The 26,150-nt window shown below is 31.5% G+C and overlaps 1 protein-coding gene across 1 annotated transcript in view; it reads right to left on the bottom strand.

The window, feature by feature from the left end:
• The window catches only part of LOC141283827 (gephyrin-like), a 64,548-nt gene that overhangs the window by 27,419 nt on the left and 10,979 nt on the right, over positions 1-26,150 (bottom strand). The window contains exon 2 of the mRNA XM_073817146.1: positions 10,174-10,252. Coding sequence (XP_073673247.1) covers positions 10,174-10,252 — 79 coding nt within the window. The remainder of the gene's footprint in view (positions 1-10,173; positions 10,253-26,150) is intronic.

The raw sequence follows: 26,150 nt of genomic DNA, 5'->3' as shown, positions 1-26,150 counted from the left end.
CGCTATAATCCTTTGATTTGACTGACAGGACAGCTGTTTTGGTCGTTGCCTAGCAACACAAAAAAACGGCAGCACAATGCTCTTTTTTTAAAAGTCACCAAAAAAAGGCAGTGCTGTGCGCCTCGCGTTTTTAGAACTAAAAGACGCGTTCGTGTGATCGGTGCCTAAGACGTGCACTCAATACTGCGCATGCGCACTGGCTCATCTTGCCTTAAAAATAAGCATTTTTTAACGCTATTGGAGCACAAGGAATCATATTTATGAGGCAGTTCTTGTCAGATTTCTTTGGTGATTTAAAATATGAAATTTAATCGTAAGCTTGGTTAACAGTTTTGGAGAATTTGATGTTTCCCCATTCAAAGAGATAGGAGCTGCACTTGCCTGGCCAGAGGCGTTTCAAAGATGGCTGCCGAGTGACATGACTTGCCTTAAAGGGACTTTGGTTTTGTGTCAGCTGCGTCACGCGGATACGCTGTTTTCATTCAAATCAAAGCGTAAACGACGTAAACATTGTACACGCGAGACGCAGCTGAAACAGAACAGCGTATACTGTTTGCGTTCACTGGATGCGCTCCAAAATGGCGCTAGGGTGACGCAGAGGAGACGAATGATCAAATAAAGTCATTATTTTTATTTTCTTTGCGTACAAAAATTATTCTCGTAGCTTCGTAAAATTATGGTTGAACCCGTGGGTAAGTGATTAATGACAAAATGTTCATGGGGTGGAGTAACCCTTTAACCTAAAATAATATTCCGTTGTCATCTATTTACCGCATTTTTGCCTTTTAAGCTCCAAAAAAGACAAAACACATCTTGACATGCCATATTCAAATTATGGTGAAACACGAAGAAATATAAACCCAGCTAACATGGAATGTTCCCAGAACGTTCTCACAAGGTTCTCCCAACGTTATGAACAAACTTTCTGGCAGTAACATTAATAGAATGTTATACTGAATATACTTAAAGTCCCCATGAATTCAAAATGAAAGTTTTTTGGCTTTTAGTATGAATATATTAGCCTTAAGGTTATCTATAAGCTAGCGTGCTTCAAAACAACGACAAACTTTGTGTTTACTAGATATGAGCATTCAAAACTTACAGTCTCTCACTTCTGCCAATATGAATCAACAATTTTGATGACATCACGCTGCACTTCAACACTTATCAAACGTTCTGTCCAATCAAATGCTCTCTGGAGTCCGTAGCATCCCGCCCCCTACACTATAAATAGACGCTGAAGCTGCGGCTGAGATCGGTCACTTGTTCACAGTGTTAGTGTTTTCTGTATGGTGAATGGCATGTAGTGCGCAATGTAGGCGATAGAGAACGATTCAGACAGTGTAAATGCTTTCCATTGGGGCAAATGAGGTCTGGTTTCATGTTGTACACGCGAACCGTGGCAGCGCGCACAGTCTACTCCGGACTTTGGCTCCGGTCCAGAGACGCGATAGCACGGAGCAGATCATATGCGCCAGTTGACATTTATTAAACTACACAGCCTCAGCATGATTATGATCACTATTTTGTTTTAGTAAGATTTTTATATTTAATCTATGGGGTAATTTATTAGACTGTGGCGGTCATAAGCTTACAAATGCGGCTTTACCGAGCTCAATGGCTCTGGCCCGAGCAGATATAAATGGAACGCTATTGGCTATTTAAAAGAGATGGGCAGGGCTGCGCAATATATTCCTGTTTCAGTTAAAATTACATCACCACATAGAATAACGCTGCGTGTTTCAAGGCACTTCAGTGGACCTTTAATATGAATCTGATTGGCTGACGAACGTTCTAATGGTGTCCATTATTTTCAGGGAAACGCATGGCGAACGTAGTTTCAGGCAGCACTTGACCGCATTACATGTCTATATCACTTCGTCACACGATTTCAGTTATTTCAAAAGTCCTTACAGCCCAAAAGAGTAAAATAACCAAAACCCACAACGACACTGGCTAAACAATTACAGTAAACAGTAGGATAAAAACAACTGTTTATTTTCATGTTTTACGACAATATTATGTTTTATTATGTACGAAAACCACATACTCTATTTCTCCCACTCTCTCTCCCTCACAGACGCACACATACAGTTAGCACACATGTTAGCATACGCGATAATTTTGTTAGCGCTGTTCTGACGATTAACAACTTTAGTTTGCTATCAACGGCTCAAGTGTCGTTACTAGGTCTAAAATGACGTTTTGGAATTAGCAACAAAGGCATTGGATGAGCTGCGTAAGAAATTAATTACTCACAATAACGGTTTAAGGACAAAAACCAGACGAATGTCTTGAAATATATTATCTCTCGATGTCTTGATTTGTGGTAAAGTATAAGCGGAATAATTGACTTCGGTCCATTGAATTCTACGAAAATAATGCATTATTTTCGTAGAATTCAATGGCCCATCGTCAATTATTCCTTACTTCATTTAGAGTTTAGTTTCTAATAGTGTATATTTTTAAAAAAAGTAACTTTTTCTTTGAACGTTACATTTCAGAGAACATTCAAAATAAACATTCTTATAATGTTTGCAGAATCATGAAATGGAATGTTCCTTTAAAAAAATAAACATAAAAAAACAACGTTTTTAACAACTAAGTAAACAGTAAAAAAAAAATCACTTTTTGAAGTTGTAAATGAAGACTATTTAATAAAATACTATTTCAATCCTTCTCCATCGATATTTCATTTGTAATTCATTCTGTTACTTGCCATTTCTTTGTAATGATTTGCGAAATTCAGTAGCAGTTTTTAAATGAAAACGGTTTCAAAGTAATCCCTAAACCATTTTCAGTTCAGTGTTCATTGTTTTAGGATTGGGAACTCATAATCATTGTGCAAAAGAATCCGAGGTCTAGATGCAATTCAAATGATATTACATTTTGGCCCTGTGGAAAAATGCTTACGAGTTAAATTGTTTTGTGAGACTCCAACTGGAGATTATTAAGTGTCAGAGTGAGAAAATCATTAGTCCTGGGGTGTGCTGGTCTAAAAATGAAATATTATGGGACTAAAATCATTTCCAGAGGTTCTAGAGGCGAGCTTACAGCAAGTGAGGTGGAAACTAAACAGAGAACAAGAAAGAGGGTTGGAGCATGTAGTGTGCTACATTTTCTCACACTGTTTTGTATCTTTAGTCCAATTTATGTAAAAATGTCCTAAAATTTGGCATTCCCAACAAAAATGAGTCAAAAAGGATGCATTAAATTGATCAAAAGTGACAGAAAGACATTTAATGTTGCAAAAGATTTAATAAACTAATTAATAAATGTTCTTCTGAACTTTCTATTTCTATGAACTTTCTAAAATTGATAATAATCAGAAATGTTTCTTGAGCAGCAAATCAACATATTAGAATGATTTCTGAAGGATCATGTGACACTGAAGACTGGAGTAATGATGCTGAAAATTCAGATTTGATCACAGGAATAAATTAAATTTTATAATATATTCACATAGAAAATTTGCATTTTAAATAGTAATAATATTTTACAATTTTTATAGCTTTCACTGTACTTTTAATCAAGTAAATGTAGCATTGGTGAGCATAAGAGACTTTCAAAGACATTAAAATATCTTAGACCCTTAACTTTTGAACAGTATACTGTATACTGCTGTATACTGTTAAAAAAACAACTTAAAAAAAGTTTTTTCAATTTAAAAAATAAAGTGTTTGTGCTGACTTAAAATTTTAAGTTCACTCAACTCAAATATCCATGTTTTCATGTAGTACAACTTAACATTTCATGTTGTCTAAACTTAAAATTTTAAGTCAGCACGAACACTTCTTTAAGTTGAAACAACTTTTTTTTTACTGTGTGCATTTTGGCAAATGTAGGAAAAATAAATAAATAAAATAAAATTTCCATTACTTTTAAAGAATTTACAGACCTAAAAATGCCTTTTTAAAATTGCCTGGGAGCCTTAAAGTATCATGATAGTACGATATTGTGAAAACCAGAATGCTTTCCAGTTAAATTGCAACTTGCTTCATGTTCATAAGTGCTTTTATAGAAATGTCTAGAAAACAGTGCTGCCTATAATGAAAAAAACAAAAGCTGTAAAACATTCAGCGGGACTGACATCCTCCCTTGGACTCCAGTGATATTTCTGGCACGGTTTAAGAGTTGCATTTTTCCCTTCGCTGTGCCAGAATCACTGGCCGAGTCTTTCTCTGTCTAATGGAAGAGTTATGAGTGTTTAATCGAACCCTGCTGTCATACGGACCCTGCCTCACTTAAAACCATCATTCCTGGCCTCGCTGCGTTCCTCGGGATATGAATAAAGAAAGACAGAGAGTGAGCGCCAGAGGAGGAGAATGCATCCCGCTGCACACATCTGTGACCCAGCTTTACAGGCCTACTTCAATTCTGGATGGGCTCCCAAACGAAGGCCATCTGCTGCTGTGATTTAATTAATAATGGAGCGCCTTTGTGCTGAATGACGGCTTCGGGCGCATTTTAAAACACTGCTGGAGGACGCAGGGACCCTTGCTGGGACGTTACCTGAAAACACTCACAAAACATCTGAAGTATGGATGGGCTGTCAGTAGTGCCAATCATGGTTGAGCAATTTAACATTTCATTAATAAACTAAATTATTACTAGTTTGAGAACTTATTTAAACAAAAAATGTGCCTAATAACACTAGTGCAAACAATGTTTGAACAATTCAACATTTTATTAATAAACAAAAATATTGCTAGTTTAAGAATTTAATGAAGCAATTTAAAATCATGTTGGAAAAATGTTATACAATATTAAACATAATGTAATGTAATAAAAAAATCTAATCCTAAAGAATCTTTAAAAAAACAAATCTCAATTTCATATGTGCAAACCATGATTGAGCAATTTAACATTTCACGAATGAACAAAAATATTGCTAGTTTGAGAATTTAATTTAAGAAAAAGTGCTTAATTATAAATGCAAAGCATATTTGAACAATTAAACATTCCATTAATAAACAAATATTGCTAGTTTGAGAATTTAATTTTAAAAAATTGCTTAATTTTACAAAAAGTGCAAACAATGTTTAAGCAATTTAACATTTCATAAATAAAAAAACGCTAGTTTGAGAATTTAATTTAAGAAAAAGTTAATTATAAATGCAAACCATGTTGACAAAATGTCATACTTTATTAATGAACAAAAATATTCATATTTTTAAAATGTAATAAAAAATGTTTGATTAATAAACAAAAATATTTTTTGAGAAAATGTAGTTAATTATATGATTATTGCAAACCATGTTGAAATGATTTAACATATAATTAATAAAATAATATTTAAAAAATACTGTTTTGAGAATTTATTAAAAAATCTTAATAATAAAGATGTGCAAACCATGTTTGAGCAATTTAACATGTCATTAATACAAATATTTTTATATTATGAAATTAATAAAAATGTGCTTAATTGTACGATAAATGCAAACCAAAAACATTTTTTATATTAATAAACAAAAATATTATTTTGAGAATTTATTTTAAAAAGTGCTTAATTAATTTGATAAAATATGTACTTAATTGTACGATCAGTGCAAACCATGTTTGAGCAATTTAACATTTCATTAATAAAAATATTATTACTTTGAGAATTTAATTTCAAAATGTGCTTAATTATGCAATAAGTGCAAACTATATTTGAGCAATTCAACATTTCATTAATAAACAAATATGATTACTTTGAGAATTTATTTTTAAAATTTGCTTAATTCAATAAAAAAGTGCTTAATTATACAATAAGTGCAAACTTGTATTTTTTATATCTTAAAAATATTTTAGCAATTCAACATTTCAATAATCAAAAGTAAATACAATTTTGAGAATTGTATTTAACAAAATACGTGCTTAATTATATATTAAGTGCAAACCATGTTTCAGCAAATGAACATTTCATTAACAAACAATAAACAAAAAATTATTACTTGGGTAATTTAATCAAAAAAATGTGCTTAATCTCATAAAAATGTGCTTAATTACACAGTAACTGCAAACTATATTTGACTAATTCAACACTTTATTAATAAACCAAAACATAATTACTTTGAGAATTTAATTTTAAAATTTGCTTAATTTAAGAAAAAATTGCTTAATTATACAATTAGTGCAAACTTTTTAAAAATATTTGTGCAAAAGTGGTTAATTATAAAGTGCAAACCAGTGGCGTAGGCAGAAATTGTATTTTGGGCGGGCCATTGAAAAAGTGAGCGGGCCTATATTTTTTCCTAGAAAAAATATTACTTAAATAATAATTAAACCTTAGAGAGTAGAAAAAATAATAGACAAACAAACTGCAAAAACACACCTTTATTTTGCAATATTCGCAAAGGCAATAACAAAACACCGTCTAACCATCATGTTCAACAGTGCTCAATAAAGGCTGGACAAACCACCAGCATAGACAATAACCTGTTTATTTTATTCAGGTTAGTCAGCAGTGCAGAGCAGACAGTTCACCCGAAAATAAAGTAGGCTAAAAGTAAAAGAAATTAAAATAATAAACTCTCAGCAGAGAACGGTTTGAAATAAATAAACATTAAAGAAGCTTGTTTAGCCATTATTGTGGCGATGTTAATACACTGAATGCCGCCAGAACCCGCCGCTCAGAGAGTCTTCCTGTCGCCCTAGCAACCATAACAACCAATTAGGCCTAAAGAAAATATATTCATATAAACCTGATTTTATTCGGCAATGAATAAATAAATCAGGTTTATATGAATATATATTTTTTAATACATTTGAATAATAAAAATAAACTAAAAATGTATTTTGATCAAACTTGCCTGGGTGGGCCAGGGAGTAATGTGGGCGGGCCAGTGCCGCCCTGGCCCATTACTGGCTATGCGCCTGGTGCAAACCATGTTTGAGCAATTTAACATTTGATTAACAAACATAAATATTAATTTAATTTAAAAAGTGCTTAATTGTAATGACTGCAAAAAATCCATATGTCCTTAAAAATTAATTTCCATTAACCAAAATATAAATTCTCATTTTTCCCTTCAGATTTTGAGGTGAAAAATGCAATAAAATGCAACCAAATAGGCTGGGATTTAATTCTCACGGCAGACTATCCCAGCATGCCCAAGGTCAGCTGAACTCCCTCTGTCTGGCTTTCCAACAAGGGTCAGCGCAAGACGAGCCGCGTGTCACCGATCTGATTTATTCACTGCCTATTTTTAGCGCCACCAATTAGCACGACTGACAGCGGATGTTACGACTGCAGTCGCGTGAGGACAACAAGCCCGTCCCCGTCTGATAGCTGTCTGTCCCGCAGCGTTCACACTTAACACACATCGCCTTCATCTGTGTCGTCCCTCCGCGTCTGTCAGCTCGCTCTCCCAAAAACCACCTGGCTTTCTATTTCAGCTGACAGCTCGTCCAAACACTTCCTCCTGCATTCATTACAGTCTTTCAGCATGCTGGCGCTCTTAAAGTGACAGTTAGCCAAAAAATGTATATTCTGTCATCATTTACCTACCTTCGTGTCATTCTGAATCAGTATGACCTTCTTTTTCACACTCAAAATTATGTTTTAAGGTAGTCTGTCTACAAAAATACCTAATAAAAATCGCTAAATGCACCAAAACTATAATAAAGGTAGTCCCTATGCAATTTATTCAATGTATAATGACTTACATTTCAGTCTGTTCATCAAACAAAAGGTATCAAATGACTGATCAGAAGACATGGAATATGTACTACTTTTTTTTCCCAGAGAAGAAAGTCATGCAGGTTTAAAACAACATGAATCCTCATTTTTGGCTAATATATTTCTTTAATAAATGTGTCTGGTCTTGTGCATGTTTGAGCAACTTCATAAATAAGCAAAACATTTTATTATTTTGAGAAGTTAATAAAAGCAAATTTGCTTAAATGTAATGATTGGTCTTGAAATGTCATAAAAATTAATTTCCATTATGATAAATATAAATTCTTTTTTAACATTTTGGGGGGAAAATGAGCTTTGGTACTCAAAAGAATGCCATATAATAAAGCCATATAGGTTTAAAACAACACAAATCCTATTTTTGGGGCTTTAATAAATGTCTCTGGTCCTATTGTGCATTATCGGCATACAAAATTCTAAAAAAAATCATCTTTTATCATAAAAACAATAACTCTCTGTCTAAAAATGACTTTGTTTTCTGCTGATGCAATAGGAAATAAAAAAATTATATTCACGAATAATATCATAGACCATTTTTTACAATCCATTTAAACTGTGATGGATAAAATTAAGTCAATATTCTGCATCTTTCACAATTTTAAAGTGTTTAATGTTGCACACTTGAAAAAAAAAATGATGTAGGATTTATTTAAAAACAATTTTTACTCCGAAATTGCTAGTAAATTGCACAAATAATTACAAATAAGTGACAAAAAACACATGGAATTAAATTTTGAAGTAGGAAGACTTAAATATTATTTTCTTGCAAAATATAGTCCAATAATATTTGTTTTATTTACAAAAAAAAAATCTTTTCACAGTGCATTAAATTTAAATCAAAATAAACCAGGTTTCAATTAAAATAAATAAATAAATAATTAATTAATTGATAACACTTGAAGTGAAGTGTAGTTAAAATTATGTGGAATATCGTGTGGAAAAATCATGTCTAATATAATAATATTATGTCTAAATAATATTAATAAGTTAATATTTAACATTTAATTAAAATGCTTAATGCTCTATTTAATTGAAATAAAAAAACATACTAGGATTATAGAAAATTAAATAAATGCTTGATAATACTTGACGAGGAAGAGTAGTTAAAATTATGTGGAATATCGTGTGGAAAATCATGTCTAATATAATAATATTATGTCTAAATAATATTAATAATTTAATATTGAACATTTAATTAAAATGCTTAATGCACTATTTAATTAAAAAAATACATACTAGGATTATAGAAAATTAAATAAATGCTTGATAATGCTTGACGAGGAAGAGTAGTTAAAATTATGTGGAATATTGTGTGGAAAAGCATGTCTAATATAATAATATTGTGTCTAAATAATATTAATAATTTAATATTTATCATTTATCAAATTATGTGGACTATCATGTGTGGAAAATCATGTCTAATATAAAAAATTAAATAAATGCTTGATAATACTTGACGAGGAAGTGTAGTTAAAATTATGTGGAATATCATGTGCAGAAAATCATGTCTAATATTATGATATTATGTCTAAATAATATTAATAAGTTAATATTTAACATTTAATTAAAATGCTTAATGCTGTATTTAATTAAAATTAATAAAAAAAGATACTAGGATTATAGAAAATTAAATAAATGCTTGATAATACTTGATGAGGAAGTGTAGTTAAAATTATGTGGAATATCATGTGTGTAAAATCATGTCTAATATAATAATATTATGTCTAAATAATATTAATAACTTAATATTTAACATTTAATTAAAATGCTTAATGCTGTATTTAATTAAAATAACATACTAGGATTATAGAAAATTAAATAAATGCTTGATAATACTTGATGAGGAAGTGTAGCTAAAATTATGTAAACTATCATGTTATATGTTATGTTTAAATAATATTAACCAATAATATTGTAGCCCACATTTCACAATCCAAGCAAATTGTGATGCAACTGCAAGTTAATAGCATTTAATGCTGAATTTAATAAAAAATATGGTTATATAAAGTAAAACAAATGCACATGACAAGTTAAAAAAAATACATGCAAAAGTACACGCAAAGTATAAAAATGTAAGTTATTTTCTGTATGCATTAGTGTGTAGACATGAACGTGGTTAAACTGTTTGATATGCTTCACACACATTTCATTCATGTAGAACGACATGAGCGATGACACTTCATTAGAGCGCAGTGTGACCGTGACAATAAGTCCTTCTGACATTAATATGCATCAAGGCTTCAATGCAACCAAATGTATTGCATGTAAAACTGCGGGCTGCTGTTAAACAGCCTGAACTCCTGACGAGCGTTCAGTGATTAGCATGACGTGAACATCTCATTACATGAGCGCTGAAGCTAACAGGCCACAGAAGTCATGCAGCATGGTACAGTGCAACAAATCTTTAAATAACAGGATTTAAATAGCTTGAAATGCATCAAGGGACATCTGTTAAGTGTAAAATGTGTGTGCGTTTTGTGACGGTCACTCACAAGGAAGGGTCGTGCACGAGATCTTTGAGGTTGATCCCGCTGCGGTCCTCAGTGTGATTGTGAAAGCAGCTGTCACTTACTGCAATGCAAACAGAGAGACGAGATACAGGCTTAGAAATGGACACAGGATGATTATAAATAGGTACAAATACAGATAAACATTAAATGTTCATTCAGTGCTCAGGTTTTTTTTTTTTAAATCAATAAAGTGACAGTAAAGACATTTATATTGTTTTAAATTTCAAATAAATGCTGTTCTTTTGAACTTTCTATTTATCCATGAATCCTGAAAAATAAAACTTATCACAGTTTCCACAAAAATATGAAGCAGCACAACTGTTTTCAACATTGATAATTGATTAATAAGCAGCAAATCAGCATATTACAATGATTTCTGAAGGATCATGTGACACTGGAGACTAGAGTAATGATGCTAAAAAATTCAGTTTTGATCACAGAAATAAATTACATTTTGCAATATAATACAACAAAAAAATGTTATTTTAAATTGTAATAATAGTTCACAATTTTAAATTTTTTTAATGGTAGTTTAGAAAACACTCTAAACCACGACACAGCTTTTCTGCTTTCGGTGTGAACTGACAAATCATGCCTGGATTTGTTAGGACAGCTTTGCATCACAGGAATAAATTGCATTTTAACAGATATTCACACAGACGACAGATATTTTAAACTGTAATAATATTTTACAATACTTCACAGTATTTTTGATTTTAACAAATATAGCCTTGATGAGCAGGAAGAGACTTTCACAATCATTAATACACCTTGCATTAAAGTGACTGAAATGAATCAAATATGTCAATGTCATAATAATTTAGCAAATGTAAAAGCTTAAAATACACTTTTGTTTGTTTTCAATTCTAAAAGTTATTCTGTAGTTAAATCACACTTAAAAAAATTCAACTAAACAAAATATTTTGAAGCTAGTCATAAATAGAAAACCTAATTAAATTAAATTAAATTAAATTAAAAAGTTTCATAACTTTTTGGAATTTAATCATTTTACTGATTTCCTAAGATTGGTTAAACTAATATAATTAAATGATAAATAGCAAAAATAGTAAACAATTTTTAGGATAAAAATGAAATGAAATAAAAACATTTTAAAATTTAAATTAATGTGTAGGTTATTTTTTAGATTAAGAACATTTTACATCAGATTTACATTTGTATATAATAAATAAATAAATGAGTCACGATTAATCGATTCAAAATAAAAGTTCATGTTTACATATTATATGTGTGTGTTTATATTTATTATGCATGTATGAATACACACACATACATGTATATATGTGATGTATACAGTAGTCAACATTTGAAGTGGATCAAAACCTTTCATCAAGGGTGTCCTTAAAACAAAAACAACACCCGTTCTTGTCTTAGGACAACTTTGATTAACTTTTTTTGATCCACTTCAAATGACCCTGGATCACAAAACCAGTCTTAAGTAGCACTGGCATTTTGTAGCCAAAAATACATTGTATGGATCAAAATTATACATTTTTCTTTTATGCCAAAAATCATTAGGATTATAAATAAAGATCACGTTCCATGAAAATATTTAGTAAATTTTCTACTGTAAGTATATCAAAACTTAATTTTTTATTAGCAATATGCATTGCTAAAAACTTTATTTGGACAACTTTAAAGGCAATTTTCTCAATATTTAGATTTTTTTTCACCCTGTATATCAGCCAAATATTGTCCTATCCTAATAAACCATACATCAATAGAATTTTAGAAAAAAAAAAAAACACAAAAAAAATACCCTTATGACTGGTTCAGGGTCACATATTAAGAAAAAATATGTTGGATTTATATGTAAAATATTTATATTTATATATAATAGGAATTATATACAAGTGTTACATACAAATATAAAAATAAAATAAAAACAACATATATGTGTGTGTATTTATATATATATATATATATATATATATATATATATATAATAAATATACACAGTACACATATAGCATGTAAAAAAAAATATTTTATTTTGAATCGATTAATCACGACTAATCGTTTGGCAGCTCTAAAGTAAATTAAAAAATCTACATCTCTATACACACAGAGAAACTTTTTTCTTGTCCGTGCATTCTTGGCTGCATCAGCAGAACACAAAAGTAATTTTAGATAAATTTGCATAAAATAAAATACACACACACAACTGCTGCATCCAATGAGAGTTTAGCAATCGTCTGTGAGTCATCATTGTGCTCACTGTCAATATGACACAAGCAAAAGGAAAAGAGCGAGAGAGTCAAAGAGCTCTTCAAATCAGGCCGGTCCCTAGAGAGGTAATGCACCAACACATGATGAAAGAAAAGATCAAGAGAAAGAAAAAAAAAAAACACACACACAAAGTGAAAAAAGAGGGAAAAGCTGGCTTTGGTGTATAGCTCAAACACACATGATCTGTGCTGAGGTCAGTTTCATTCAGTTAACCCACTTCAGGAAACATACAGGCAACATGATGTTTATTTCTGGCTTAAAATGTGCTGAATACTTCACAATAACACCAGAAATATGCATTAGGAAGTCAATTTTGATTTCATGTTGGGTTTAAAGAATGCAATGGATTACACAGGCAGCCTTCATCACGACTCTGAGCTACAGAGAGAGTTCAAACAGCAGATCAGGAGAGACAGATAAAGATGGTGAGGAAGATGATGATCTGCACTGGAATCAGGCTTCAAAGGAATGTTAATGCAGCCAGTGCAAGACAGAGAAACACACAAGATACTGAAGAAGAGAGAGCGAGAACGAGAGAACATGTTTCCTGCGTGCGGAGCTCAAGGAAGCCCATGATATCTGATTTACTATTTCCTCAGGTCAGGACATGCTTTGCACAGTCATGCTTTCTATCTCAACCATAGCTGAGACTCCATGAAGCAGAAATTAAAGTTTAGTAATGTCTGATAACTTTAAGGCCATTTTTCAACACCAAAATTGTTTAAAACTAACAAAGTATTCTTACAATAGCCTTTATACATAATGCATTATAAAAGTATTTTAATGCATTAATTTTGCTTTGTGATAAACTTTGTAATGCATCTCATGAATAATTGTGAGCACAGTTATAATACATCATAATGCTCATTTATTTTTCCACCTTTAAAAACTATAATGCATTAAAACACATAACAAACAACCAATTTTAGATGCATCAAAGAATCTGCAAATTTTATAATACATTTTAACTTTACAGTTATTTATGAGAAGACAGAACACATTGTACATTATGAATACCTTTACAGTATAATGCATTGTACTTAAAGGCTTAAAGTGTTACCAAGCATTTCTATTTATTAATATTGCCATGAACGGCAAAGGCCCAATATGTAAAATACGGTAATATGATATGGAAATGTGGGAAATAGGGAAATATGGCAACACAAGAAAGAAAAACTGTTTTCAGGGCATTCATAATTTAATTTAATTTAATTTAATTTAATTTATTTTATTTTTCATTCAATTATGGAAGCTTGAAGCTTGAAAAAAAAGAACAGCAATAAAAATAAAACAAAGAAAGGTAACTGTGATTTTTTAATATATTGTTATCTTTTTTATTCTGACGTTTTTCCTCACAAATCTGAGAAAAAAAAGTCAGGACTGTAAAGAAAATCAACTGTAAGATGAAATGTTAAAATTACATGTAAATTCAGAGAAAACGGATTCAGGGATATAAATATAATAATATATAATATATATGTATATACATATTTTTTTTAAACAAAAAAAAAACAATTAAATGATTCATGGTTGAAAAACTGTTTTCAACATGGCTAATAATCAGAAATGTTTCTTGAGCAGCAAATCAGCATATTAGAATGATTTCTGAAGGATCGTGTGGCACTGAAGACTAGAGTAATGATGCTGAAAATTCAGTTTTGTTCACAAAAATAAATTACATTTTGCAATATAATACAACAACAAAAAACTATTTTAGATTGTAATAATATTTCACAATTTTACTGTATTTTAAACTTTTTAATGGAAGTGTAGAAAACTCTCTAAACCAGACGTGAGAATCTCTGACCACGACACAGCTTTTCTGCTTTCAGTGTGAACTGACAAATCATGCCTGGATTTGTTGGGACAGGGTGTAAGTCTGTCCAGATAAAAAGCATCAGCTAAATGTCAAATTAGTAATCAGAGCACGCTGTTTTGGGCTTTAGTTAAGGCCGTGCTGTATGGCTTCAGGACCGGGAACAGGTCCAGAGGCCCAATGCGAATGCTGCAGTGAATGCAGTCCTGCTGCTCCTCCATCTGTACTGCAACAGGGACAAGATGGAGCGGCTGACCTTTGACCTGACCCTCATCTGCCCTGATCGGGGAGAGCTGCTGTTATCAGTCTGAATGAGGACAGAGAGCGCCACTTCATAGTAAGCACACTTGACAGACACATGCACTCTGGTATCACAGCTGAAGCCTGAAAAGTGCCATTTCACACAATACGCTTACTATATAATACAGAAATAGTATGAGTATTATCTATGCCAGCATGCAGTTACAAAAGCTAGTTATTGTCTCTAGCATTTTAGCAGAAGAAATATATTAATTAGGCCCAGGTGATTGCTGCAATATAGAAAACACAGACAGAATCACAAATTCTGGCCATAAAAATTAAATCTAAAGTATAATCTCATTAAATCTGACAAATTTTGGATTAATAAATTAAAAGTAGGGCTGTACAATTATTCAAAATATGATATGGACACAGAAACACAAAGGTCTTTACTACAACCTGTCTAAAAAGTTTGGTTTAACTTGAAGAAATTGTGACAGAAATATATCAGTGTAAAGGAGAATGTGCTTCTCAAGTAGTAGTAGTAGTAATAATAAAAAAAAGCTAAATATTTTTTAGCAAAAAAAAAAAAAAAAATCTTCTATGTTTTAGTTTTTAACAGTAAACCTTTCATTTGCCAACAATCAATGGAATTGTTTAATTTTCATTTCATTATATTTTATAAAAAAAATAATTACATTGTTTTATGCCTTAATTTGATTTCCACTGTTTTTGATTATAAATAAAAATTAATAAAAGTATTAAATCATAAACCTCAAAGAATTAGTTAAAAAATTAAACATTTCACAATAACCTATTATTGTGAAATTTGTAATAAAATTATTAAATTGCTTTATTTTTTAGTTTTATTAATTAATTTTTTTTGATTATTAAAATATAAATTAAAACAGAAGCCATTAGAATTGAAATAGAAAAACAAAACTGATTTTGGGAAAAGATAAAATGCTTTTAATAAGGCCCTAAAAATTTTATTTTTGTATTCTAATTCTAATACATGTATTCTAATACATTGTTGTTAAATTCTATAAGTTTCATGAATTTAATTAATTACACATGCATTTTGATTACTAAAATTTAATTTAACCATTAAAAATGACTCCAGAAAAATATGAAATAAAAAAATTTAATTTCATGCAGTTTAATTTTTTTTTTTTCAGAATCGTAAATAAAACAAATATTATTAGAGTACGTTTTACAAGAACTTTTTTTTTAAGTCTTACTACTTCAAAATTTCATGTTTAATTCATTGTGTTACCTGCAGTTTCTTCATAAAAACAGTTCTACCAGAAAGACTCAGGAGAATGAATACTGTGACAATTATCCATTTATTAGCAACCCAGCGAGCAATAAAGTTCTTTGGCGTAGGCCCCGTCCGTAGCTCGCAATCTGAGGGTCCGGACTCTGCATATCCTGCCTGAAGATCAAGGCAGGGGCGCAGCCGACCCCCGTGAGGTATGGAAGGGACCATCCTGGTGGTGGTGGTGAGGAGGATGGAGGGAAGGATTCAATTTGGAGGAGGTGGGGAGGATGGTGTTGAATTGAAGCGTCAGCATCTGCGAACTCAAACATGAGTAAGTACCGATCTTTTATACCACAAGTGTTGGAATGTGATTGGATAGATAAAAAATTGAGTGACGTAACAATTAAGTCTTCCTGGCAGAACTTAATGCTAGAGCTTTCATTGAAATTTACCCCTAATTTTTGACGAAAAATTATTTCCACACCTGTCACACCAAACAATCATTATGTAGCATTATGACAAGCAAGTTTTGCACAGGCAAACACCTTGAGCATTGAAAGAGTGTCTGCTAAACCAAAAATAAGCAAATGTTTGTCCGCATGTATTATGTCAGACTGCCGTTAATTGCATTATGCTAATTTCACGAGGTCACGCCTCATTACTTCTCATGTTTCCTTCAAGAGTCGCAGCTTTCAAACAGAGCAGCGGCGGGGTTGACGTACGCGCTCAGGTGAGGGAAACATGATCAGCAAACAGGACGAAAGCAACAGGAAATGAGCCGATCGAAGCTCTCAATGAGATAATTAGGAATGGATTAATTAATCAATGCTGAACCCAGAGCAAGAAAGCATATTATACGAATGCCGCCACAAAAGAGCCCAGTGACAGGTAATCCTGCGGGAGAACAGGAAACGGCGGCGTCTGAGAGAAAATGGACGAACAATGGCTTTCTCTGCGCTGCTTCTGACTGCAGTTACAAAGTGACAGAATCCTAAATGAGCTTCTTACATCCGTTTGTTTCCGACCAATGCACCGAAAAATCCACAGGATAATCGTGATATTTCATAGTAGTGTCAAGACGATGGAAAAGGTTACCATGATATTGGCTATATTCAGCATAGTTATACTATTTCTTCCTTATGCACACTAATCACACTATATACATTTTTAATGTGTAACAAGGTTTTTTTATCATTAAATAAAACTAAAACAATAAAAAATGCATTACTTATAACTAAATCTTAATTTGTTAATTCAATTAAATTTATAAAAACAATTTAAAAAACTTCAAGGCAACATTTCTCATTTGTGAACATGGAACACAAAACCAGTCATAAGTGTAATTTTTGGGAAATTGAGATTTATATTTCATATGAAAGCTAAATAAATAAGCTTTCAATGGATGTATAGTATGTTAGGATATGATAATATTTGGTGGAGAAACAACTATTTAAAAATCTGGAATCTGAGGGTGCAAAAAAATCTAAATATTAACAAAATCGCCTTTAAAGTTGTCCAAATGAAGTTCTTAGCAATGCATATTACTAATCAAAAATTAAGTTTTGATATATTTATGGTAGAAAATTTACAAAATATCTTCATGGAACATCTTTACTTAATATCCTAATGATTTTTGGTATAAAAGAAAAATCAATAATTTTGACCCATACAATGTATTTTGGGCTATTGCTACAAATATACCTGTGATACTTACAACTGATTTTGTGGTTCAGGGTCACATTTTGTTTTGTACTACAATAACTAAAACTAAATAAATAAAAAATAATAAATAAAAATTGCTTTTCAAAAAATAATAAAAATTACTAAATTACTAAACGTTACCAAAACTAATGAATAGAAATAAAAAACTATATAGACATAAAAACATTTAAAAATAATATTAAAAATTACAAAAACTGAATTATAAAATCCATAAAAACATTTTTGTTAAAAAAATGCAACTGAAAAAAGTGAAAAAAAAAGAAAAAAGTCCTAAAATAACTAAAAACAAACAAACAAACAAAAATTAATAAATAAAATGTAATAAAATATATATAAAATATGAAATACTGTGATCTGATAATTTGTTATCAAAACTTAAAACCGACATTGGATTAAAAATGATAAATACTAAATGATAACTGATTACAAAATAATGGGGCCATGTGACAACATCGTAGCAAACTACTTGCTGAAATATTCAAAGTTGCATACTGCTGTTTCACATTAATCTTTTTTCATAATTTTAATAGTAATAAAACCAAGTCAAGTCAAAATTATTTGTATAGCACTTTTCACAATGCATATGTTCATAAAACGTTTAGGATATCTCATTATCTTATCTGTACTATAGCTGGATGGATAATATAGTTACATTTTGCGACAATACAAGCAATCAAGCAGTTTACAGTATATGCAGTAAGCAGTATATTTCTTCCCAGCAGCACAAAAACACTCAGGTATTACATTACCTATATTACATTTAGTGAATTAACTTTAAAACAGTCATCTGAATAATATTTTAGCAGTCTAGCAGATTAATTTCCACTCACATTGCAAAAGCTCTACGCATAGTGCCATAAAATAAAGAGGCAATTCTAACAATACAGTCTGTTTACAGATAAAATACATTAACGTGGCCTCTTGTGTATTAATTATGAAAAAATATGTATTCCTCCACGACCATTTTCCAAGGTTTTTCTCACCTTATTTTTAATAAACACAAACAACTGCCCCATACTACACATAACGAATGCGAAGTATGGAAGGCCGACAGGGCCAAAAGTCTTTTGTCCAAAAACACTTGTTCACTTTAACATGACAACAAGCACAGCAGCCAATGAAATTTCTGTAATTGTTTCTATAGTTGAATATGTAATGCAATTGTATGTTTGCATATATGAGCAATATCACATACAGCCATATCTCATGCTACGAGTGTGATATTGCGTTTATACAACGGTTCGGCGGCACGAGTGTGTAAATACATAAGAAACAACAGCAGAGTGTCTTTAAACCCCTACTACTTCCTTCCGCCACAGATTCAAGTCTCAGTTTAACAGCTGAACAGCTGAACACAAGCCTCCATTACTAATTCCAAAACATCACTTTAGAACAAGTAGCGAACGAACGTTGAGTTAATTGCTTTATTGAAAACTTATTGTATAACTGTATTAAAATCTTACTCTTAACCCATTGGCAGATTATTTTGCTTGTTTTAAGCAAAAACACACTTAATTTTGACTTTTTTTTTTTAAAAACAAAAAAATTATTTTTACTCGTCTAGAAAATCCTTCTTGATTTAAGATTTTTTAGATATTTTGGCTGGAAACAAGACAAAAAATCTAAGTAAGAATTTTTTTTTCCAGTGAAGTCATGTTTATTCATGAAGGATTTCATAATGGTATACTGTTGTGCATGTAACCAAACATTATATTTGTTATATTTGTTCATGAAGGATAATGGATCGGTGTGTTGTGAGTGATGTCAGTCTTATGTCATGATTTGTCATGTCCTTTTTAGTTTAATGTCCTTACCAGGTCTTACTTTACTTTGTAACATTAATTAATTTACTCTAGCACAGTAGATATCAGTAAAGCAATGTTGCAATAAACTAAAGAATTAATAGGTTTAATATGTGGGTAAATCTAGAGGTAAATCTGCTTCAACAAGTATAACACATTCGAACACAGCAGGAATGTGCATGCATTGAGAGACACGTTTAAATCTTTATGCGGTAAAACTGTGCATCTTTAGACATACTAGAGGAACACAATAAAAATTATTCTTTAACACAGCCAGAAGATGAATGTCTACACATACAGAAACATGTTTAAAATTGCCTTGTTAAAATGGTCAAATTTTAGGCATTCCGTTAATGACTTTTGGCCCCATCGGCCTTCCATACTAGTGCTCCACCAATGGCTTCAGCAGGAGATGACATCATTACTTCATTCGCTCACATGTCTTATTGGTTAGTGGGGTATCAAATGGAGCCAGAGGCCCCTGGGATGTAGATTACAGCGGCTTACTGCTGTTTATCAAGCCAGGCTTTGTACAAAGGAGGGGCCGACATTAAACCTGAGGGAGTTCTGGATGCTGCACCCAGCAGTCCAGCTGAGAGAGAGAGAGAGAGAGAGAGAGAGAGAGAGAGAGAGAGAGAGAAAGAGAGAGAGAGAGAGAGAGAGAGAGAGAGAGAGAGAGGGAGAGAGAGAGAGTTGCTGTACACATAGCAGCTTCTTAATTCCGCAGCTGGGTAAATTTCCAAATTAATAAAGGTTTCACGGTGCTGGGGAAAATATAGTAACAGCAGATAAGATAATCTAATATAAGCCCAGCGTTTCTTAGCAACCTTGTTCATTGTGAGAGCAGCAGCGACGGGGTCCGCAGTGGGATCGCAGCAGCTATCAAACACGCACCCAAAAACATTCTTATTAAACACACCGTAATAAGCGGCATGCAGATGAAACTATACTGATGTGTTCACACACTTATTGAGAATATAAAATGCCATTAAAATCTTCTACCAACCAACAACTTTATGTTGAAAGTTATGCACTGGGCTGTGTGTATTTTTTTAGGACTTTGTATGAAATATAGCGCAAATGGGTCGTTGATGTGAAAATGCTGTGTGACAATATGCATTTTTATTGATAATTGTGTATGAAGCTTTTGTGACCTAAAAATGAAATCATATTTGTACTTTTAGAAAATATATACACCACATTGGAGATCGTTTAAGTGAACTAGTGAAGACAAAAATTGATTTAAAATGAAAAATAAAATACACATTATTTTTGAATTTTAATTGAATAAGAAAGTTGAAAAAAAATTGAATCTACTTAAAAGTATTAAAAATGACGAAAGTTTTATTAAATTGTGACCAGTAACAGGACCTAAAATAATACTCTCTACATAGTAATCTTGAATTTTAACTGAAAATAAAAATAAATAAATAAATCTGCATACATAATCACATAATCACTTAAGTCAACTAGTGAATATAAAAAAAAAAAAAAAAAAAAAAAAAAAAAAATAATAATAATAATAATAATAATAATTTAAAAACATGACAAAATTTGATAAAAAATTATGAAAATGTAATTAAATTGTGACCAGTTACAGGACCTAAAATTCATACTTTCTCTACACTGTAATCTTGAATTTTAACAGATTTTTTTTTTTATTAAATCTGCATACATATAAGCCTAATAACAGAATTATATAAGTGAACTAGTGAATATAAAGTTTATTAAAAATTATAAAAAATAAAACAGGACCTAATATACATAATTTTCAGCTACACCTTATGACCTCATATTAATAGAGACTAACTGGAATATTTGAACTTGAAAAATATATATGTCACTTTGCAAGACCATTTAAGTGAACTAGTGTTAGTGTAGACAAAAACTGATGTAAAATTATAAAATGAAAATACATACTTTCCCCTAACACACTATTCTTGAATTTTAACTGAATAAACAAAAGTTAAGATTAATTAAATCTACTTAAAAAAAAACTTAAGTGCTGAAAATTTAATTTAATTGTAAAACTTTCTCTACACAGTAATCTTGAATTTTGAATTTTTGGGGGAAAAAAATCTGCATTTAATATAATATATTCATACATATAAGACTAATCACAGTGAAGTAGTGAATATAAAAAGTTTATTAAAATGTATTAAAAAATTTAATAATTTAAAAACAGGACCTAAATTACATACTTTTCAGCTACACATTATTTTATAATTTTAATTCAAATTTATTTTAATAAAATAAAGAAAACTACTGCATATGGGACAACATTGCATATTTGTACTTTTTAAAACATTTAAAATATAAGTGAACATAAAAGATGATTACAAATAATGATCTACAGTATATACACATTACCTTAATATTATTTTTATATTTTATAATGTATATAATTTAAAAAATGTAAAAATAATTTTAAAATAAATACTATTAAAAATAAATAAATAAATAAATAAATAAATAAATAAATAAATAAAAAACTGTGGACATGTTATGTCATTTGCCCAAATAAAAATAAAACTGCAACAGGAAGTAAGTATTTGGTTTATTATTTCCATAATCCATAAATCCTGATCATCATGGCTTGTAAAATCAGCAATGTCCCAATTTTATCAGTACATCCGGGGAGTTTGTGTGTTTGCTGGGAATCAAACCTGTGACAATGTAAGAGATCAAAACTGAGAGTTGACTGTCATTCTTACTCATTTCTCACAGAAATCATTGTTTCTCTGCTCTCAGATCTGTATGAAGGCCTGTCTTATTGATAATTCATCAACTCCCCTGTGAATATGGAAGGAACAATAACTAATGTAACACTTGGAAAAAATAATCTCCAAAAACGTCCAAATTTCAGAAATGGAAAAACCAAGAAACCCTTTAATCCCTTTGTGTATTTTGCATTTTATTTTCAACCAGTTCATATTGTTCCGTTCATGTTGCAAAATAATTTAATAAAAATGAAAAACCTAACAAAATACACAACAAAATTACACAAATTTTGTAACGAAATTAAAAATAAAATCAAAATATAAAAAAATCAAAATAATAATAATAATAGTACATCCATGGTGTGGAGCACTAATGTCAGATCACAAACACTAACTATGAGCAGCAGTAATAGTGTTGCCAGCCTCTTGCGTATTTAAACCACATTACATTGACACACACTGCTGGCATAAGCGTCCACCCCCGCACAGGCGTATGAAAATTAAAATCTACCCAACGGCCCTCTTCAGGGCAGTTTTCCATCACGCATCCTTATGAATCTCAGATTTCATCAGATTTCAATGAGAGACGTTAATGGAGGACGCCACTGTAGACGCTATGAGTAGATTATCATGCATCCAAACACTAAATATGAGGAGCCCAGATGTTTGACATACTGCTGTTGGGATGATGTGGTTTGGATCAGGGTCAAAGGTTGTAGATTTACAAAGGATGGGGGCTAAGATCAGCTAGACATATGGAGGCTTCACCATCAACATCACCTGAAAATAACCATCCTGTCATCATTTTTTTTTTTTACATAAATGTCATTCTTAAACCGTATGACTCACAGAAGACTTGATAAATAGCACCAAAAGAGATACCGTGCACATTTATGATACTTTTACGATGCTTTTGGTTACTTTGCAGTCTAACAGCCCAAGTTTTCTTTTACCTTCACATAATAATCAGAACAAAATTAAAATCCTACAATCCATCCCTAGTGCTGCTGTTTAGTGTAGTTGTGCATATATTACTGTACAAATGTTTGAGGTCAGTAACACTTTTTAATGTTTCTGAATAAAGTCTGTACTGCTTATCAAGGCTGCATTTATTTGATTAAAAATGTAGTAAAAACTGCAATATTGTGAAACTTATTATGTTTTCTATTTGAATATACTTTCAAATGTAATTTATTCCAATGATGTATCAAACTCATTTGATAAAAAATACAGTAAAAATGGCAATTTAAAAATACCAGGTTTCTCTTTGATCCAAAATACAGCAAAAACAGTAATATTATGAAACATTACTACAATTTAAAATAACGCTATTTATACAATTTAAAATGCTATTAATTCTTATGATGATATAACTAATTTATTTGATTAGAATACAATAAAAATTGTAATATTGTGAAATATTATGTTATTTTAATATAACAGTTTTCTATCTAAATATATAACGTGATGTAACTGTAATTTATTTGACCAAAAATACAGTAAAAACTCAATTGCAAATAAGCATTCAGCATCATTACAGTCATCATTCAGTCTTCAGTGTCACATGATCCTTCAGAAATCATTCTAATATGCTGATTTGCTGCACAAGAAAAATTTCTGATTAATATCTATGTTGAAACAGTTGCACTGCTTCATATTTCTGTTGAAACTGTGATACGTTTTATTTTCCCAGGATTCCTTGATGATAGAAAGTTCAAAAGAACAGCATTTATTTGAAATTCAAATCGTTGCAACATATCTTTATTGTCACTTTTAATCAGTTTAATGCATCCCTGCTGTATTAAGGTCTTAATTTGCAGTCGTTTAGTATGCTGTATGAAGTGCAGTATTGCTGTGGTCACGTGTGGTGTTGTTTAGTATGCAGTGGTGGGCTGCGTTCAGCACACTGCAGTAAGGGAAGACCCTCGGCTCTCTCTCTCTGCTGCATCGCTGCTGCTGCTGCTGCTGCTTTACAGCATCTGCGATTTCAAACCTCCTGCTCATGGCTGGAGTTTCCTGACTCTGCAGTGCACTTATTTCCCCTGACAGAGAGACTCCTCTTAACCCTGTCTCTCTCGCTTCCACTCCAGCTGTCTGTCTCTCTCTCTCGCGCTCAGATTTTGGAATCTGCTTATTTCCCAAGACACAACAATCTTTCCGGTTGTGTCTGTCTCTCTGCTCTGAGCACAGCTGTCCTAATGAATCTGGCTGTAAGCAGCTGCCTTCATCGCATTCAATTCTCCGGACGACATCAGCAATTACAGCACAGCTTCACTGTTACCACTACAACACTGCAGATCCTTTGCTGCCCATTTCATCCTCTCTCGCTCGTTTTTCATCCTGCCTTCTTTTAAGGCCTCCCTTTTCTAAGATCTTCTCTGTATTTCATCTTGCTGTGACATTTACAACATGATGTTTTTGTTTTTAAGGCACGTATCATCTGTTTCTTACTCTTGCTACAATATATTCTAATTGGTCAACGGATGCCCACATTGGTGCATTGGTACATTTTCTTAGCTTTTGGTCACATAAGTGTCACTTTCATTAACAACTGCATTTTCTGTCTACATCCTTAATGCAACTTACAGTTTGGACCTGAACTGAAAACAAAATTGGATGTACATTTTACAATTTTCACATATTGGTAAGTCTTTATTTTGACAGTTCACTTTAAATATTATACCAACTATAAGTAACTTTTCAACTACATGTCAACTAGCAGTCATCAGAGTATTAGTAGACTGTCTGCTAAATATGTGCTAACACTTTATTTTGATTGTCCCTCAACCCTACTGACCATAGGTAACTTTGCAAATATGTCAACTTATTTGACTATTTTACTAACCCTAACCTACAGTATACTAATAATCAAATGAGAGTTAATTGACATGTAGTCGCAAATTAATGGGAGTAAATTGACATTTAGCTGCAAAGTCACTTTTAGTTAGTAGAATGTCTAAAATGGACTATCAAAATAAAGTATAACCCTGAAATTGGCTCATAGCATTCTCATAGTTACAAGGAAACAGCATAAAACAAAGTAAATGAAACATTAAAATTTTGAAGTAGAAAAACCTAGAATAGTATTTTTTGAGTGCATGATTTTGAACTGGGAAGAAAACCTAGGAAAAAGGATCACAGAAATAAAAATAGTGAGTTTTGCATAGAAAAGCATCACTTGCATTTTCCTGTTCTATTTCTATAAAGTTGTTTATCACTTTCTATTCTTTTGTTGTTGCTTGATAATTTTGGTTACATTTGTCTTTTAACCAGTATAAACACAAAAGGAGAAACTGTTCTCGCTGCTCTACTCTACAAAATGAAAGAAAATGCAGACGGACGCATTTTAAGTTCCAAAAAGCAGCAAAACAGTATAAATGAAGCCTATAGATTTCATAGAGTCCATAGAAATATTTATATTACTAATAGTACCAATAATAACCTTTTTGAAGATAATATTTTTGAAGATAATAAAAGTTTTATTTGGCAAGGATGCAATAAATTGATCAAAAGTGACAGTAAAGACATTTATAATGTTTCCACAAAAACATGAAGCAGCACAACTGTTTTCAAAATTTATAATAATCAGAAATGTTTCTTGAGCAGCAAATCAGCATATTAGAATGATTTCTGAAGGATCATGTGACACTGAAGACTGGGGTAATGATGCAGGAAATTCAGCTTTACATCATAAAAATAAATTACAATTTACAATATATTACAATAGAAAATTAATTTGATGAAATCATACGATATCTTACAATATTAATGTTTTATTGTATGTTTGGGCAAATAAATGCGGCCTTGGTGAGCAGAAGAGACTTCATTAAAAATCAAAACAAAAAAAATCGTACTGACCCTAAACTGACCCTTAGATCATAGTCATGGACCACTTTATTGAAAGGGAAGTGCTTATATTGTGTGGGAAATAACCGCTGTTAAAATACTAGGCGGAACAGCATAGTGAACATTTTTTAGCTGAACTGTCCCTTTAAATCCCTGACCCTCCAGCACATTTGAACATCTAAGCAGGATTTTCCAATATTACACACTATAACTCATAAGGGCAAACCAAACCCTTTGCGTCAGCTCACCAGAAGATATCTGCTCCTCTCAGCAGACCTGAGTTCAGCCCCACTCCCTCCCTGTCC

The sequence above is a fragment of the Garra rufa genome, chromosome 13 (genome assembly GCF_049309525.1).
Source record: "Garra rufa chromosome 13, GarRuf1.0, whole genome shotgun sequence".
NCBI lineage: Eukaryota > Metazoa > Chordata > Actinopteri > Cypriniformes > Cyprinidae > Garra > Garra rufa.
The sequence above is the reverse complement of the archived record's forward strand: the minus strand, read 5'-3'. Positions and strand labels throughout refer to the sequence as shown.